Source organism: Canis lupus, chromosome 7, assembly GCF_011100685.1.
Source record: "Canis lupus familiaris isolate Mischka breed German Shepherd chromosome 7, alternate assembly UU_Cfam_GSD_1.0, whole genome shotgun sequence".
NCBI lineage: Eukaryota > Metazoa > Chordata > Mammalia > Carnivora > Canidae > Canis > Canis lupus.
In genome coordinates this window covers 47,564,391-47,583,166 of record NC_049228.1, presented here as the reverse complement: position 1 = coordinate 47,583,166, position 18,776 = coordinate 47,564,391, and the positions used below count along the sequence as shown (strand labels likewise).

The following is an 18,776-nucleotide window of genomic DNA, read 5'->3' as shown; positions in this document are numbered from 1 at the left end:
TTGCCTCCAGGTGCACGAAAGAAATGAAAGCACCCAAGAGAAGTTTTACAGCTAAAGACCTAGAAGTGACTTATATCACTGCTCCCCACAACCCACTGGCCAGATTAGTTATATGTCCTGGCCTAAATACCAGGAGAAGTGGGAAATGGAATTTTTGTCTGCTATAAATAACTCTCTCCAACATTTTCCTTGGCAAACAATTTATTCTTATAACAACAGTTTGGCTTCATACACTAATTGATTTCTGTTTTTTAAATCCCATTCATTAATATCACAATAATATTTATATTTATGATAATGTATAAAACTTTCAAAAACTTTTTTTATGTCTAAATTATACTCACCGGTATAGCTATTTGTGAATACATAGAGGTACCACAAACTGACTTGTATTAATGTTTTTCAGTTGGTTAGGTAGGGGATTATCCACTGCACAAATTCTTCACTTTTCTGGTTTGTACTTAGCACTCCCTATGAGACTACTCTAAGAGACCTTTTACTAATCTGGCATTCACAGAGATTTCTTCAGCTGACTTGGGTATTTCTTCAGTTGCTCTGGGGTTTGGGTTATCCTTTCTTCCTAAACATTCCCATTTTCCCCACTCAGAAGCATATAATGTGCTATATAGTATTCCCCTAAAGTCATTTTATCTCAAAACAAATGCGAATTTGAGAGGTGTTCACACACACACAAAACCTCAATGAATTTAGTAAAATCTAGCAATAGAGCAGTTCAATCTGTGGGAAAACATTTGTAATGGCCTCAAAGATATAGATGGATAATGTATGTGGACATTTGGAACAGAAGAAACAAGTAGCTACCATTTTTCATAGCTTCATGGGAAACATGATAGATGGGGAATAGGGAGAGGAAAAAAGAAACAAAGGCTGGATATACATGTGATGTTTCTACAAAAACCCCCAACAAATGATGAAGAGATTGGCGGACAGGTGGCAAGCAGATATTCCCAGAGCAGACAACCGACAAAAACCAGAGAAGCACTAGTTATTGTTATCCACCTGACTACAAGTTAATTAAGTCTGGTATGAATAAAATAATCTTGTTATTACCTACAGATGTGATCCCAGGGCAATTTTAAATCATTTGTAAGATCATGTAGCTATTGAGTGAATCTTGTTTTCTTACCTTCATTCCAGTATCTCTTTACCTGAGGACACATGCTGCTCTGCCTCTGAACTTTCTCCCACTACACCTTCCCCGAGCAGAGTGCCGACACAGGAGAGGACGCTTTCATTTTTGAGGATTGGTTTAGAATCACCCAGACCTGCAGCTGTACTAAAAATTGCAGAGAAGTTTCCACTCCATCCCTTACCCCATCCCTTTGCTTCCTTATCTCCAGCTCTGTAGCAGAGCAACATTCAAAAATAGCAGAGCACATGCAGAGAATGGTTTCCATGTCCACGAGCCCATTCTACTAAACAGTGAAAGCAGGCAGTGATAAAAATGTTCTGATCACTTCACTTAAACATTAGACAACTTTTAGCATTTTTCACTATCTCACAGAAGCTTAAAAATATTCTAAATATGCATTCATCCAATCAAAATCAAAGAGACTTAATATCTCTGCTAATCTGTGACTCTTATACAATAAACTGCATGATTACTACAAAGGCAGTGCTCATTCCCTAAACTCTCCTTCTTAGGACTTTCAGACATCTTTCCTTCTTTCTCCATTATTAAAATATATCTCTTGGATGTGCACAATGACTCTTCCATCAATTCTATAAGTCTGTTTTGGATTCTCTGGTTTGCTGTAAAAATGTTTTCTCCTTGACTTATTTTCTTTCCAAGGAGAAGTAATGAAGACATGATCAGCTGACTGCATGCATAAGATTTTTCTTCCAAATATACAATTCTGTTGTTCTATTATTTATGAGAAGGGAGGGAAAGGCTGTAGTAATGGTAGTAAGATTTTTTTCTATTTTCTGGAATTATATTTCTATAATAAGTGAAGAGAATGAAAGCCACTTCAGAAGAAGATATCAGGTAATGGATGATAGCAGGAAGGATCAGAAATATACTGAAACACAGATTGGCAGGGGAAGTATAGAAAACGTTTCTTCCAGTGAGCCCTGGGGAGAATAAGTTGGTCACCAAACATGGTTGAAATTGTCATCTCTTGTTCAGTGCAATTAGATCTTTTCTGGGACATAAGATCTTTATTCAGCCAAGTCACCCACTCTGACTATGGAAGACATAGGTCAAAAAAGGCCATATATTGGGCTGCCTGGACGCCTCAGTTGGTCAACCATCTGCCTTCAGCTCGGGTTATAATCTCAGGGTCCTGGGATGGAGCCCCATGTCAGGCTCCCTGCTCAGCAGGAGTCTGCTCCTCCTTCTCCCTCTGCTCCACCCTCCTCCCCTCCACCTCTGGTGCTCTCTCTCTCTCTCTCGCAAATAAAAATCTTAAGAAAAAAAATAGGTCATATAGACATGTGGCAATAAGGAACTATCTTTCTTTTCTGATATAAAACTCCAGAAATGAGTGGAATTCTAAGTTTACACAGAAGTTAATGGATATTTCTTTCCCAGGAAGGCCCAAGTTCCCTGTTGCAGCATGGTTTACTGAGATTTTTTTTTCCTAATAAAGTTATCCAGAAACCACTCATTAGTCTTTTTGCCTCTCACATTCAATAAATAATTCATCCTTCAATATTGTGCCTATAAAAATAAGAGAAGTCAATCAAGCAACGCTTTTATAAGCCATGGGAGGAAATTTCTCAAAGATTGCTCTTTATGTCATGACTTTCTCGCAAAACGGCACTAATCAGACAGACTACAGTGTTTCTTACAGCCTATTTATTGCTTAATTTTTTTCCCTTCTGCCCTAATAAAACTCTTATTCTGAACAGTGACTATTGAATAATAGATCCCAAGTAAAACCATTCTTACTGATTGAAGGATGGTTATTTTAGTACTGTGGCTGTTGGCAGGTCCTCCTTAATCTTCAACCACCTTGGATTTTGTTTTTTGAGGTTTTTTTAATCTATCTCCCTCAAGATTGGACATCGTCAATTTTATCTCATATCAGAAGAGAGGTCGCTGGATTTGAAACATGATATGAGTGTATAACATAAAATTCTAGCACTATCAATATTCACAGCTGACTAGATCTTTATCTATAAACTCCTTTCCTGGCTGTAGGTTCACAACCTCTGGGAGCTTTCCCAGCTCCCACATGTAGAGGGCAAGGAGAGACCAAAGAAGCAGCTACTCCTAGTAGGTAGGTGGCAGTGTTAATGACAGCAAAGCGAACTTACTTACAAAGCTTGTCTTCTGTGGCAGCAAGACAAATGGATCCCCAGACCCATCTTTTAAAACTTAAAAGCTTTTAAAGAGACTCTAAGTGGATTCAGGCATGTATACTATGCAGGTGTTTTCAACATCACATCACCATCTCAAGGCTGTGTCCTTGGAGCAGCCTCTAGGAGCAAGAAAGGCAAACAGAACCCACAGTCTGAGGACAGGGGAGGGGTGAGGAGCCTCTGAGTGCCCAGGTTCAGCTCAGGGGTCAATTGCAGGTCACCTCTTTTCAATCATGTCCCGCAACACTGGCATTCTAATGCATCTGAACTCTCTAGAGAATTGTTTTTTGGTCTCCTTTTACGGTCTCTGATCAAGTCATTACAAAAAAGAAATTTGATTTGAAATGTAATTGATATGATGATCTTGTTTATCAATACTTCTTTTGATGGATAAGCCTAAATATTCTAACATTGGCCTAGGGATTTTATTATAAACTACTTAAACTTAGTTGGCATGACTAGATCCATTGCAAGGCCGAATAAATCACTTGATGCTCCCCAAAAATAGTTTCTAAGGGTGGATATGTTCAGTATTGTGGAAACTTTCACAGAAGGAAAAATCATTCACCTGCTTCAAGGAAATCTGTAAGAATAGGGGGCTACTTAAGAGTAAGGTATATGGGATCTCTGGGTGGCTCAGCAGTTTAGCACCTGCCTTCAGCCCCCCCCCCCACCCCCCCACCCCCGGCATGACCCTGGAGACCCGGGATCAAGTCCCACTTCAGGCTCTCTGCATGGAGCCTGCTTCTCCCTCTGCCTGTGTCTCTGCCTCTCTCTCTCTCTCTCTCTCTCTCTCTCTCTCTGTGTCCTCTTTATTCATGAGAATAAAGAAATAAAATCTTAAAAAAAAAAGTAAGGCATACTTCATCACTGAAGTGATTGGAAAAGATGCTCATATGTTCAATAGTATTGAAGAAGAAAGCATTGTAGGCTGCCATAGCCAGCTGAGGTGTCCTATGAGAGAGGTGGTTCTTGAAAGCAATATAGATTTGATTAGGCAGAGAGGAGGGCCAAAAGTTTAGGGAGAGGTGTAAAATGAGTAAAACATCAAGTTGAGAATTAATTGTCTTTAATTGTAGGTGAGTAGAGGAGGCAGTTGAAGTTTTCTGGGTAATATCAAGAGATCAAATGTCCGAGAGGGCCTGTGCAGTGTTCATTAAGTACCTAATCAGCCAGTATCCATACACGGTGTCCACCTTGATTGAAACATTGATTTTGATGGAACTGAAATAAAATGTAATATGATGGGGTAAAAAAGACTGAGTTTTTATCATGATTCTGCTACTAACTAGCTGTAATCTTGGAAAAGTTTATTAATTTCTCAGTACTTGAATTTCATTATCTATAAAATGAAGTACCTGTAAAGGATAGTCTATAATATATACCTCCAAAACAAAAGTACGTAAGTAGTAAGTAAGTGCCAAGTTTGATGACTGTCCTAAGTGAAATAGCATGTTTTCAAACAAATAACATCTTAAAAAAAAAATAAAACATGTGTAGGGCACCTGGGTGGCTCAGTAGGTTAAGCATCTGATTCTTGGTTTCAGGTCTGGTCTGATCTCAGAGTCCTGAGATTGAGTCCTGCATAGGTCTCCGCACTCACTGGGGGGTCTTTTTGAGTTTTTCTCTCTCCTCCTCCTCTCCATGCTTGCTTTCTCTCCCTAAAGTAAACAAATAAATTTTAAATAAATAAATAAATAAACAAACAAACAAACAAATAAATAAATAAAATAGTGTGTGAAGTTTTTTTTTTCCTGAAGTTCTATGATTGTTATCTGATTTGCTTGTAGGAAAACCTTCACATTTTCTGTCTCAGTCTACATCTTGCTCTGTCTCTCAAATTTAATGAAATGAAAGGTCAGTGTGGTTCGAGTGCAGTAAGCAAATAGGACAGTGACATCAAGCAAGACTGACAAGTAGGCAGCATAAAGATCAAGGAAGAATTTATAGTCCATGTGGGTTAGATGGAAGTCTTGTAGATTCAAGTGTTAGAAGTCCAGCTTAAACCAAGCAAAGTGCTAAGAGGGAATGTATTAACTTAAATTGCTGAAAATTCCAAAGTGGAACTGGCTTAAAAGTACAGCATGATGCAGGAATCAAAGCAAACAGCCAGGAAACTCTTGTCTCTCCCTCTCTCAGGCGACTTTTACTGTTTCCTTTCCTCTCAACCACATTCTCCATTCATATGTAGTGGGCATGATAGCCATCAGCAATTCTCCTCTTCCTTCTCCTGTGCATCTCAGAGGAGACATTGATCTTCTTTCCATTCTCCCTTGTGAAGATTCTCATTGGTCAAGTTTTGGTCACATGCATGTCCATAACATTTATGGAGGGCATGAAGCTGGAATGTGCTGATTGAATGCACATGACTCAAATAATACTGGGCATAAAGTCAGCCCGGCTCCAATCATGTAGGCTGAGGTAAATTCCCAGCAAGAGACAAAAAAAAAAAAAAAAAAAAAAATCACTGAAACTGTAGCAGATGTTCACATTACCGGAAGGAGATCAGACTGCTTTGTAATGAGATGGAGAGACACAGAATGGTTTTAAGCAGGGAAATGTCATTTTTGAAATCATGTTTTCAAATTTGGTTCACTGGTTTCAGTCTGGGAAAAAGATCTCGGAGGAGGTGTGACTTCTGTGCTGTGGATTGCCATAAAGTATATTTCCATCGCTGCAACCATGTGGAAGGCAGCAAAGCCCTCTACTTTCACAAGCAAATCATCCTCAATACCCAAAATACTTGCAGGTATGATTTGAGATTATTCGTTGGCTACTTAGTCTACAGGAGAAATTTTTCCATGTAACCTAAAGGCTATTGGAATGTAGCTGAGGTTACAGGAAAGCTTTTTGTTTTTTTTTTTTCTTTGGCATTCAAAACCATGGGGCCACTAAAATGAGTGTGAAGTGACCATATCTTGTGTGGTAACTATGTATCCAAGGAAAGACTCAACAAATTTTTTTGGGAGGTTTGAATTCAAGCCTTGTGAGAAATCCTCAAACTTATTCTTCCTCTAACTAGTTAGGAATCATGAGTAAGATGCTGAACCTCTGTAACCTCCTGTATCCTCAACCTCACAGGGCTTAGGTAAGTATTAAATATAATAAAACTTTTGTCATGCCTAACATAGTAGTGGGCAGTGTAGACAATTAGCAAATGTTCTTTACTTTTATCACCTGTGAAATGATATACCTGCACCTGATAATCCCCAAAGTCTCTTTTTCAGGGCTGACAGTCATGGATCCTATGTTATTTTTTTTCTGTACCTCAGCATTCTTTTATGTAAAAATGCAGATAACATGCATTAATATAAAGAGACTACTGTGAATTTAAAAAATGCATTGAAGATGTTGAAGAATGCAATGTAGCATTATTATGGCAAAATTCTTCGTGGAATTGATTATGACATCTGCTTGCTTTTTGAGACCCTTCATACTCCTCAGCCCTAGCTCTCATATAGTACACTCCATATTGCAGAAATGTTGAAATTGTACTGTGTGGGATGAGATACTCTACGTGTGATATAATGGGAAGACATTGGAAGACTCAGACTCTTACAGACTCCAATAGTTTTTATTCTGCTCTGCCCCACATTAGCTGTGAGATTTTGAATAAATTATTTAACTGTTATGTTCATTAGTATCTCTATCTGTAATAAAAAAAGGAGGAAGATAAATGGCTAATATCATCTCTGTAGGATTGGTATGGGGATTAGCGATGTTTGTAAAGTTCCTAACACAGAGTTATGATTCAATAAATGATAGCTATTAATACTAGGCATTGAAGAATTACAAGTACATAAGAAATGATCCTTTCAAGAATATTTCAATCTAGACATAAAACAAGAACATATGCTCCCCTCTCTACTATATCACTGAGGGGGAACTTTTGACATTAGTCAGACCATTGGAGAACTGCTGACATCTGACCTCACGTAAAAATAAATACCGCCATGCTTGGAGTTATTCATTAGTACCTGTAGCTATCAAATAATAGGAACACTGTAATGGTGTCCTCTGCTTAATTAGCATTACCTCTGGGGACTTCAAAGTAATTTGCAGGTGGAAAATTAAATGATGCAGTTCAGGATAGAATTGAATTCCAAATAATTGTTAGAGAATTAAAATGCAATTGAACCAGAAATTCTAATCAGATATGAATCCAAGCATGTTCCTGCTGAACTGTGAGGAAAACAGTTTATGGAAGAGGATGTTATTTTGCTCCTACAAGGGCTTCCATGACATATATTTATATCCTTTCTCATTGTAAGGATGTTGTAGTGGGGAAATAGGAAGAGCATCCGCAAGAACTTTCTCACAAATGAGCTCCATAAATCTTGGGGCAATTGTTTTCCCTCTTTGGGGCTCACATCTTACGCGCAGCCATTCACACGTTACTCAATAGGAACATTAAAATCCAAATCAGATCTCCAAAGTTCCATCTTGCTGTTCCCTTGCAACAGACTCTGCTACTCTGGTGTGAATGGAAACTGATCAGAGTGAACAGACAGAGGCATCAGAAACATGTTCGCCTTTATTCTAAATAATGGGAAGAAATGGCTGCATATATGGAAGTCCTTTCTACCACCCTTTACAAGACAGGGAGAACATCCAACTGAGCACTGTAGAAATAAATGAAGGCCATTCAAACTCCACAGGGCAGAGTTCGTTGAATGTTTGAAGAGATGTCTGACCCCACCCTCTTTCTCTTTGTTTCACTCACCCTGTATATCAGAAAGCAGGGCATCATGGCATCTGCAGCTGTGGCTGGCCATGTCCAAGGGCAAGGTACATTGTAGCCCTTTGGTACCACTAATTCCAGTAGCTCTTACTTTCAAAATGACACTTTATCCCTAAGAGATGTGATTCTCTGCTAAACAAAAACACGTTGTGACTTATCATCATTCTTATAGCTTAAACATACACATTCCAAGAACTTCTTAAATATGAGGAAAGAACAACACAAAAGCTGCCCCCCCCTTTTTTTTCCTTCTCAGGGGTTACCATAGATACCAAGATTGCAATGGCAACTGCTGGCAAATTCACCTAATTGGATTTATACAGGGGTTAAAAAAAATGCAATTACTAACTTACAGGCTTGTGGTTTTATTGTGAAATAGTTAATTGCCCTCAATTATTAGCAAGCTTCTCTATAGTGCCATGCATTGTTTGCAAACAGCTTTCCCATTTATTTATCCTCATTATGCCTACAATAACTCTCAATGCTATCCCTGAGAAAGAAATGTATATGGTGTGTGTGTGTGTGTGTGTGTGTGTAGAAATGATGGAGGCACAGCTCAAGATAAAAACTCCAAAAAAAAAAAAAAAAAGAAAGAAAAAAAACTCCCACAAAACAGATATAGAGATATAGAGGAGTTACAAATTGCCAAGTTCCTTCAATGGGTTTAACAATACACCCACTTCTTTATTCAGTTGAATTTTTTAGACATTTGTTGGACCCTCCACTGTAATATGTGTACCCTAAACACCTCAATCTTGTCTCCCTTTTCCAAAAGTAATGGGAAAAAATGTGTTGATTCCAAGCATCACAAAATGATTGGATTTTAACTTTTTCTTTGTCCCTTCCTTTTTCAAGGATTCATTTTTCTCTGAAACATATTGTCAGCCTCTGCTTGGTATGAATGAAATAGTTAAAATGTTAAAGCTCACATGACACATTGAGAAGTTGCTGCATCAGACCTCTACAATGTATTACCTTAGGGACTAGTTCCCTGACGTTTTCTTCAATTTACCTTTTTTGCAGTTTCCTCACATTACCCAGAGAGTTAATTACACCCTTTTGTAGCACAAGTAATTCAGCATTTTCCCATGGTATTTACATCTGTATGGACTTGTAGATGGTTATCTTATCTTTAAGACCAATAGTCTCTCTTCCTTGGACAAACAAGAACATACCATTAGACCAAGTCTAGAATGTAAATAATTCAAGTCAGGTTAACACTTAAAAAACAAATGGAATAACAAGGGAAAAATTAAAGAATAATTTGGTATCCTTAACAATTAAGAGTTCCTTCTCATTTTGTTTTGTTTTGATTTCTTTTCACCTTAACAACTATTTTTAAGACCCCTGCTACAGGGAGATGTGAAAGAGTATCATTTTAAGCCTAATGATTTATGACTAATTTACATAGAAAAAGTAGGTCCAAGGAAGAAAATAATATTATTGTATAGAATTTAGGGACAAAAGATCCATATTATGGCCATGGTTCTTTGCTTTCATGTATTGCATTGGTAAATTAATTTTTCTGGGTTTAACCCTCAGAATCTCACCCATTTTCAGCCACAGACCCACCACCACCTTCACTTGATAAATGGTACCTTCTCTCAAGAGCTTAACTGCCACCTATTTTCTTGGCTTTCACTAGTTTCCCCAACGTATCCAATCTTCTCAGACTTTGGCTCAGTTCTCACCATGAAGTATAACAGACACCAGGAAGCTCTGGATTCTATCCCCTGTTAGGGACTATCATTGACAAATATGTTCATTTTAATTTAGTGTTTCCTGAGTCACATTCCTTCCATTTTACTCCTACAGATCTAATTTAGGTTCCTGTACTCTTTACTTAGACTACTATGATAAAGTCCTAACTCATCTGCTCACCTCCACATTCCACTCAGTTCTTCACATTAACATAATCATCACACAGTGTGTGTGTGTGCGTATGTGCGCGCGCGTGTGCGTGTGTGTGTGTGTAAGTGAGCACAAGAAGGTTCCAATGATTCTCTGTTGCCTCCTGGACAAATTCCAACCCCAACCAACAGCATGACAGGATAAGATTTCTCTATTAAAATGCCTTTTGTCCAAGTCACTCTTTATGCTTATACCACATTTAATTTTTTGCCAAAATCTCTTCATTCAAGACCTAGATCAAAGTTTTGCTTCAGAAAATCTTCTCTTAATAGGCTTGGTTGGATTTAAAAAAAAAGAAAAAAGAAAAGAAAAAGAAAAGGAAATCTTCTCTTGGCTTCACCTGGAGTTGGTAACTATTTTCCATGTTTTTTCTGTAAATGCTGCACCTGCCTCCAGAATAGTGCCTGAGTAAAGAAATAAGCAGATGAATGTATTAATGAATGAAAAGTTTTGGTGAACAAAATCTCCACAATCACTTGCACCTCTAAAGTTCTACAATTCTTGACATTATCCAGCTACTGGTGGGAAACCTAGACTAATTAAAAAAGCATAAGCAGTGTGCATGGGGCAAAACATGCAAGTAGCATTTCTAATAATCATAAGCAAAACAAACATCATTGTCATTAGCCCAAATATTATCTCATTTTAAGCCTCACAAAACCCTTTAGATAAGCGGAAGTGATATTATTACTATATTATCAAATTCAATGATAAGGCAAACTGGAATTCTTGATAAAATGCAAATTTCTGTTCTCTGTCTTGTATCTACCGAGTCAATTTTAGGAGAATGGGTCCACAAAATCTGCATTTGTATACTCTCTCTCCATCCACCTGATTTTTACACATGCTAACATTTGAGAACTGTTGCAAGAGGATATTTTGGTTCATTAGACTTATCAGATTTCATGCACATGTCTGAAGCCTCCCCACTTATAAGAGAAATCTAACTGCTGACAGAAATAGACTGAAAAATAGAAGGGGTTGAGAGGTTGGCCAGGGGAATCAGAGACTTAGTAAAGGTAGAGAAGATGCAGAGTAAAAATAAGTGGTAGTCAAGAAATCAAGGAGTCTATGGTGTATATATACAATAAATTAAAAGGAATGAAGCCCTGTCATCTGCAAAACATGGACGGACCTAGAGGGTATCATGCTATTGAAGGAAATTAGTCAGAGACAGACAAATACCATATGATTTCACTCATATGGAATTAAAGACACAAAACAAACAAAGAAAAAAAAGACAACAATGCAGACTCTTAAATACAGAAAACAAATTCATGGTTTCCAGAGGGGAGGTAGGTGAGGAGATGGGTGAAATAGAGAAGGGGGATTAAGAGTACACTTATCTTGATGAACACTGAGAAATGTATATAACTGTTGAATTATTATATTGTATACCTGAAACTAATACTGTATGTTAATTATACTTGATTTAAAAAAAAGTAAATCAGGAAGTCAAGGTCAGAATCCAAATTTGGTTGGGCAGATCTGAGATTGACAGGCAGAGTAAGGAGGGTTATTACTCCAGAGTTAACACTTGCTAATTTAAGTCATTCTCACTAACTTGTATTTGAAATTATTACCTTGTTTCTTCAATGTTAATAAGAATTTTGCTCTTAAAGGGGAATTTAAGTAATGACCTTCACTGAAGTTTGGATTTCTTTAAGAGCAGACATATATGATAATATAGAAATAAGTATTAGAGCAAGTCATGTACGGATGTAATAATCATTCCTGGGTCCACTTGGGCTAGTGGGCTGACTACTTCCTATACTTAGAAAAAATGGAAATGGAGATAGTTTACGTCAATACTCTTTGCATGTGTTTTGGTGGTAACTTCCTCAATGAAAGGCACCTCTTGCTGAAAATAACTTTTTAACTAACCTTTGGTCAGAGAGAAACTTCTTTGATGGTTTACATCTGATCCTGTGAGAAGTCAGTATAATACCCCATCCTACCATAGATTGTCTGGAGGAAAGCAATAAAGCTGTGGATAGAATATGTGTTTAGAGCTTTTATAGAACAGAAAAATCCTCTTGTATATTGAAATAATTTCTATAACTTCCCTTCTTTGTTTAATTACTTCACAAGATAAAATGAACCTCCCTGCAAGACTGCAGTCTTCCAATGATTTGGAATGAATTTAAGACAAAACTCCTCTTTTAACCAAACACCTCTAGTTCCTTCTTTCCTCCATGATATGGTTTGTTTGTAACTTCACCAGCTGAGTTCCTTCCTGGACAGGCTTCATCTCTGTTCAGTGCTTGGGATGTGATTCAACCAAGGAAAAAACTCAATCGAACTTGCATGTCCTCAATTCAAGTAGTCTAGTTCTCTCTCTCTTTGAAAACTAAATAGTGTTCTCTTCTTGGAAGCAGTTTTGGTATTACTGGAACACAGGCTTAAAAAAAAAAAATGGAGGAGACCAAGATTTAATCCCAGCTTCACACTCTTATTAGCTCTGTGCATTTGTCAGGTTGTTTAACATTTTGAGCCACATTTATATTACTTATTTAATGAAACACTTTAATGAGAAATGCAGGATTATTTTGAGAGGATTAAGTGAGATAATTAGGTAATTAGCATAGACCGAGTCTTTACCTTAACTAAAATCGTCAAAAAAGAAATTTTAAGGCAGCCTGTATCTGAACAATTGCCTAAAGCTACTTTTGTATAGGAGAATGCATTCCCTTAATTTAATTAAAGGTTGTCTGACAAACCACTCTGTTGAGCAAACATAATGTAGAACAATTAAACTTTATATACATTTCAATTTATACATTTTGCCCATTTAAATGTCGCTGCTGCCTACTTATGTTGTAATACAGGCTTGAGATTTCTAGCCTATGCACATGTGTTCTATTGTATATGCTGAGTATATATCATTTTTATACTGTAATACGCTTCACAGAAACTGTCCAAGGGAAAATGGTGAAATATGGACAGATATTCAAGAACATTCAAAAGAATCAAAGTATACTAACTGGGATCTCAGATGAACAAAATAAATATGCTAGAAAGGCACTCTAGAAGAATAAGAAGGCAGAAAAGAAGAGACTCAGCTTGGACCCTGCCCTTACTCCTGGTGACCATGCTCTCATACACAGGGACCTATGTGTCATCACCTGTAAAATGGGGAAAACATTCCAGCTACTAAGTAAACAAAAAGATTAAATGTGAAATGATAAAAATAAGATAGAAACTGGTCAAAGCTATTTGCAACATATATAACACGAAAGTAAATAAAACTAAATAGTGTTAATGTCTTACATTAATGAAAACAATCACACAAGTTATTGAAGGAAAATTTGATTTAATGGGAAAAATAAGCAAAGAATGTGAATAAGAGACTCATAAAGAGGTAAACTGATGAAATAAACAAAATATATGGTTTTATATATTTAACTCAGACAAACTTGGGGGAAGAGATTTATTTATTTATTTTATTTACTTACTTTTAGTTACTGAATTAGATTTACTGAAGTACCCTGGTCTTATCAAGTTTAAAGCAAGCAATATGGTGTCATTACCTGCCTCATGAGACAGAGTTCAACACTGTTTTTCTCTTACTCACACACTGTCTCATATTAACAGGCTGTAATTATTCTCTTGAATATCCTACTTGTCAACTTCTCACTTGGTTCTTAGCTATTAGGGAGTCAAGGATAGAGAAAAGAAAAACCTACTAGAATGTCTACTCCATCTCTTTGATGCTTGTTATCAGAAAATATCTTCTAGTACTTTGACCAACTTAATTGTAGGTGTTCCGAGCAGCAGAACTTCTGCAAATTCCATTAGGAGGGTTGTTTACTGCCATAGTCTGGCCTCTGTATCCCAGCCAATTTTTACACAAGTCACTATTTCATCAAGGCCACATAACTGTCAGACTTACGTGTTATTATTTTATATCAGACTATATCAAATGCTTTTTTCAAATGATTTTTTTTTAATTTATTTTTAAGTAATCCCTATACCCAAGTTGGGGCTCAAACTCACAACCCTGAGACCAAGAGTCACATGCTCTACTGACTGATCCAGCCAGAAGCCCCTTAAATGCTTTTAAAAATTCTGATTCAATTACTTCTACTCTTTGGTCGTTTTGACTTTCACTGTCAGTTTCTTAAGAAAACATATCTACTACTTTGGAGTAAAAGACTGATCTAAATACTCCCATGTTGACCTGGTGTTTTGAACACAAGGGGAGCTTGAACAATATCACTAAATTCGGGTATTCAATTTGCTCTATATCCTCAGAAAACTAATAAATTTTAAATTAATTGAGGAATTAAATTAAATTAGAGGAACTTGAAAAATATTCTGCTGCCTTTACTATTGAAGTTCTATTAATACATTGTTTTGTTTGTGTGTCCCCTCCCTACCACCACTGATGCAAGAATTAATTGAACTCAGTCATCATCTCAAATTTTGTGATGTAGAAACCATATATTTTCTTACTTTATAGAGGAAGTCATGACAAAATTAGATTTTTTACTTCCTTCATCCATCTATGCCCCATAAAATTTCCTCTTAGATCTACTTACAGATTTAGAATTCTTTTAAATGTCTTAAATCTTGGAGTGATGACGCCGTACAAATTAAGTACAAAATGAGATGGAAAAGAACTACCATGTCATGAATTCAAATGTATTTGATAGTTTTGTTTTTATTTTTTCATATTTTGGAGAATGACCATAGAAGAGTCACATAATCTCTTCAAGTTTCTATTTCCTCGTCAATACTTTCTTTAGTGTGTTTTTACACTAATTATCTGGATAATTTAGACCTACTGGCTTCATCTGGAAGTTTTCCATTTTTTCTTCTCCTATACTTGATAAGAGGTAAGATATCCTTTAAAATCAGCTTCATTCTCCCAGCCATGACGCAGTCAGGAAAAATTATAAACTCAGATGAATTTGTTTAGATCTTTCAGATTATGAACTAATATATTTTAGTTCACAGCAACTAATAAATTTTGCCTTTCATATACAGTGAAATTTGTAAAGGAATAACTTTTTTTCTCTTCGCTGCCCCGGTGAAGAAATATTCATATGCTTGTATACCCAAACAGTAAGAATGTAAGGGCTAAACACACATCGATAGATCCAGTTTTCTCCAGCATCTGAAGATCTGATTTCAAGTATTATCAGAGGTTGAAGTATTTTCCCTGATCTGTCCTTATGTTCTGGTCCTTCTTTTGTTTCTCCTACAAAATCAGGGACTCAAAAGTTGAACATCTCTTTGTCTCTATTCAAATTGAAATTTCTATCTGTGCAGACTGACTGATTGTGAAGTGCCAGAGAAGGAGAAAGGGATTACCATAACTCAATCAAGCAATTTCTCTGCACAAATTCTCCAAATATCTGCAACACGCTCAAAACAGTAAGTGTAAATTACAGAACAACACATACAAAGGTGTGAGATATAACTCAGAGATTCAAGATGAACACACAATAAATAAGTTAATCATGCAATATATAAACAAAACTAGATATTTATTTAAGTGCCTTAGATTATAAATCAAGAATGGATTCAAGGAAGTGAAGGAATAACAAGAGCTGGAAGAGCAAGTAGTGGCTTCACAGAAAGGGCAGGTCTCAATATGACATTAAAGGGATGAGCTGAATTTATTTATTTTTTTATGATTTTATTTATTCATGAGAGCCACACACACACACACACAGAGAGAGAGAGAGAGAGAGAGAGAGAGGCAGAGATATGGGTAGAGGGAGAAGCAGGCTCCATGTAGGGAGCCTGATGTGGGACTTGATCCCAGGTCTTCAGGATCATGCCCTGAGCCAAAGGCAGATGCCCAACTGCTGAGCCACCCAGGCATCCCAGGATGAGCTGAATTTAGATAGGAAGAGGAACAATAGTAGAGACTAGTGAACAGGACACAAATACAAATAAAACAGACCCAAATCTTACGTCAAAGAACGAGATAGGTGTCATTACGTAATAATATGGCAAATAATATATTATTAGAGGCACAAAGCCAAGCTCTCCACCTGCAGCCTTTTTCTCACATTGTATAACATTAACATTACACTGTTTTGATTATTGACTATAACAATGGGAAGAGAAAAAACTACCCCATTGTCTGCATCCTAGTGACTCATTTTTCACTGAATCTGTCTTTCCTATAGACTACTGCTAATTTGCTTATCTTAGCACTGCCTCTGTCAGCTCCCTGCTTAAATTCTTAAATATTTCCTGGATACAGTTCTAGTCTTTGTACTCAGGCCCTTCAGTGATCTAGCTGTAATCTACCTTTCCCAGAATATTTCTCACTTCTCCCCAGATGTATCCTGGACTTTAGCCCAATCTGATTTTGCTTTTCCTAGAATGTATTTGGTTTGAAGCCTTCACTTAGAGTGTATCTCTTATATTCCAGTCTTCAAAATTCCTCCAGTGCCTTAATACTGACTGTTTTACCTACTTCAGTCTTTGGATAATCCAGATGGAGATATCACTCACTTTTCAATGTGCCTGCATTTATTTATTGCATTGCTCTAAGATGTTAGCTTTGTATACTACACTCTAGCTAATTCTATCTACTTTAGCTTCCCCTCTGGTTCAGGTAGAAACCATATATCACAAATAGTCCCAGAACCAAACATTTAGTTATTGCTCAGCAAATGGATGTGAATTGAACTGAATCAAATAGAATATATTATGCATGAGCAAATGTCATGGCCCATGGGATCCATTTATCTGCAAAAGGAAATTGTGAGGATAATTGCTAATTTTACAGAAGAATTTTCCTTAATCCCAACAATGACTTGAAAATGCACTTTAACACATTCTGCCATGAATTTTTCCACAGACTTGAAAGGCAGTAGAATATTATTACCCTATTTTACAGATAAGAAAACTGAAACTCAGAGACAGTAAATGAAAGTTTTACAATTTGGAAATTCCAAAGCTAAGCTTAGAAGTCAAAGTCTTCTCGTTTCAAGACTTGAGTTCATTCTAATAAACCACTATGAAACATGCACATCAGATCATGGTAAATAGGGGATACATGTACAATGGGAAGGCTATAACCTATTTGTCCACTTCTTCTATAAACCAGTAAAATCAGATCCATGTATTTAACAAACATTTGTTAATTGCCCCACAATGCAAGCATGAACACACATGTATGCATGCACATGTGCACACACACATACACACACAGTCACTAGGATGATCATAATTGCTGCAGTTCCACAGTCCATATGGAACCTCCCATGACTCTGGGAAATGGGAGAGAAATAGCGAATGCACTAGTCATCCGGATGCTTCTCAAACATCCAAAAATTAGACATCTTCAGTTTTAAATTTACCTGCGAATGTTTGATATCACATTAAACATAATTGCTGCTTACATGGAACTGAATCTAATGGGTTTAAATCACCTCAGTTCAGTAGTTGGATTTGACTAAAAGAGAAGCAATCAATGAATGAAGATTTAACAAAAAGCCAGAGAATTTTCACTGGGGTCTCAATAGAAACTAGAACCAATGTCTGTATGCTAGGCATTGCACAACTGTAGTGTCTTTTTTGACATTATGGATATTGATGAGCCCTCTAGGGTCAGGATCTCAACCTTGGAAAAATTGCTTATTCAAATGATCTGCAATCCTAAGGCTGCTGAGTGAAATGCAACTCAGCCTCTTTGTGAATATTCCCTGGGCTTCTCAGCCTGGATGGAAAAGTGGGCAAACGTGCTCAGCTTGCAAAACCTATGTGCCATTTAGGTCAGTTTCTGGATGGAAATAGGACCTAAATTATGTTGACTGATGTAAACATGTGAGGAGTGGGAATGGTTGTAGCATTGGTCTCGAAACAGAAAAGGTAGAAGGAAATGAGGTCATGATTTAATTCACTTGGTCCATTTCTTGTGCTTACATACTTATGTGCTTATAATCAACAGTTGAATGCCTGTGACTTTTAGCCCAGATTTCCTATTTGTCAATATCAGCACTGTTACTGATAGCTGTAAGCAGGCAAATACAGAATGGGCTAGACATGGCTTTATAGCTGAGATACACTGTACAAGGACTTCTGGGGAGAGTTAGTAAAAAAAAGAACGTTTGTGAAGCTAACTTGACTTCAGTTGGTAAACACCAGGTTACTGCTTAAGGTGGCTGCTGAGACCAGAAAAAGTAAATTTGACTCTGGGGATTCTATGCTGGTGTCTGAGAAGGGCCAAGCAGAAAACATAATAAGATGCAAGGAGTGAGTAGGTATGCGGCTGTTGAGTCGAGCGAAATATAACATAATGTAAGTATGGTAAAAATGTCATTTATAAAAGTTCAGGAAGGATCTGTGTCCAAACTATGAAGAGGGAAAAAAATGAGGAAAAGGAGATAAGACAAGGGAGACTTGTTCAAGGATTGCCAATCCCAGCTGATTCACACGTGTAGGTGCATATAAAAGCATAACTATGTCAGGGAAACATGACTCCAGCCAAGTGTTATCTATTCTTGACCTCGGTGTCATGCACTCTTGCTATATGAGGGAGATGAAAGAGTAGTGCACAAGTGTGAATGCTCTGCCAAGCAGCCAGTATTCCACCAAGCAGGTCTGATGATTACAGTAGAGCAGAAAGCAGATTCAAATCTAGTTCTGACATTTTTAATCGCTTCTAATCATTGGTCATCTATAATTTGTCAAGCATTTTACATGCATTTTCTCAAAGGCCTGCAAGGTTGGTCTTCACTGCACAATTTTACAGCTGAGAAAACCGTTCTCAGGATAAGTTGCTCAAAGTCATGGAGCCAATATTGAAAACGATAAGGTCCAAAGCATGATC

The 18,776-nt window shown here is 37.1% G+C and overlaps 1 protein-coding gene and 1 long non-coding RNA gene across 4 annotated transcripts in view; both read right to left on the bottom strand.

Annotated features, from left to right (window-relative positions):
* The window catches only part of RIT2 (Ras like without CAAX 2), a 467,387-nt gene extending 466,070 nt beyond the window's left edge, over nt 1-1,317 (bottom strand). For 2 of the 3 annotated variants that reach the window (XM_038543399.1, XM_038543398.1), the window contains exon 1: nt 1,148-1,300. Coding sequence is in view for 1 of the 3 variants with exons in the window: in XM_038543397.1 (XP_038399325.1) it covers nt 1,148-1,181 (34 nt within the window). In the remaining 2 variants the exon portion in view is untranslated. Of the gene's footprint in view, nt 1-1,147 lie in introns of all 3 variants that reach the window. The other variant, XM_038543397.1, reaches the window with a different exon arrangement.
* Nucleotides 1,318-4,410: 3,093 nt separating this feature from the next.
* On the bottom strand, nt 4,411-9,214 carry LOC111096900. The gene is made up of 4 exons (XR_005361690.1): nt 9,081-9,214; nt 8,051-8,200; nt 4,833-4,988; nt 4,411-4,551 (listed from the first exon to the last, which is right to left on the bottom strand). It is a non-coding gene; the product is annotated as an uncharacterized LOC111096900 (long non-coding RNA).
* Nucleotides 9,215-18,776: the final 9,562 nt, after the last annotated feature.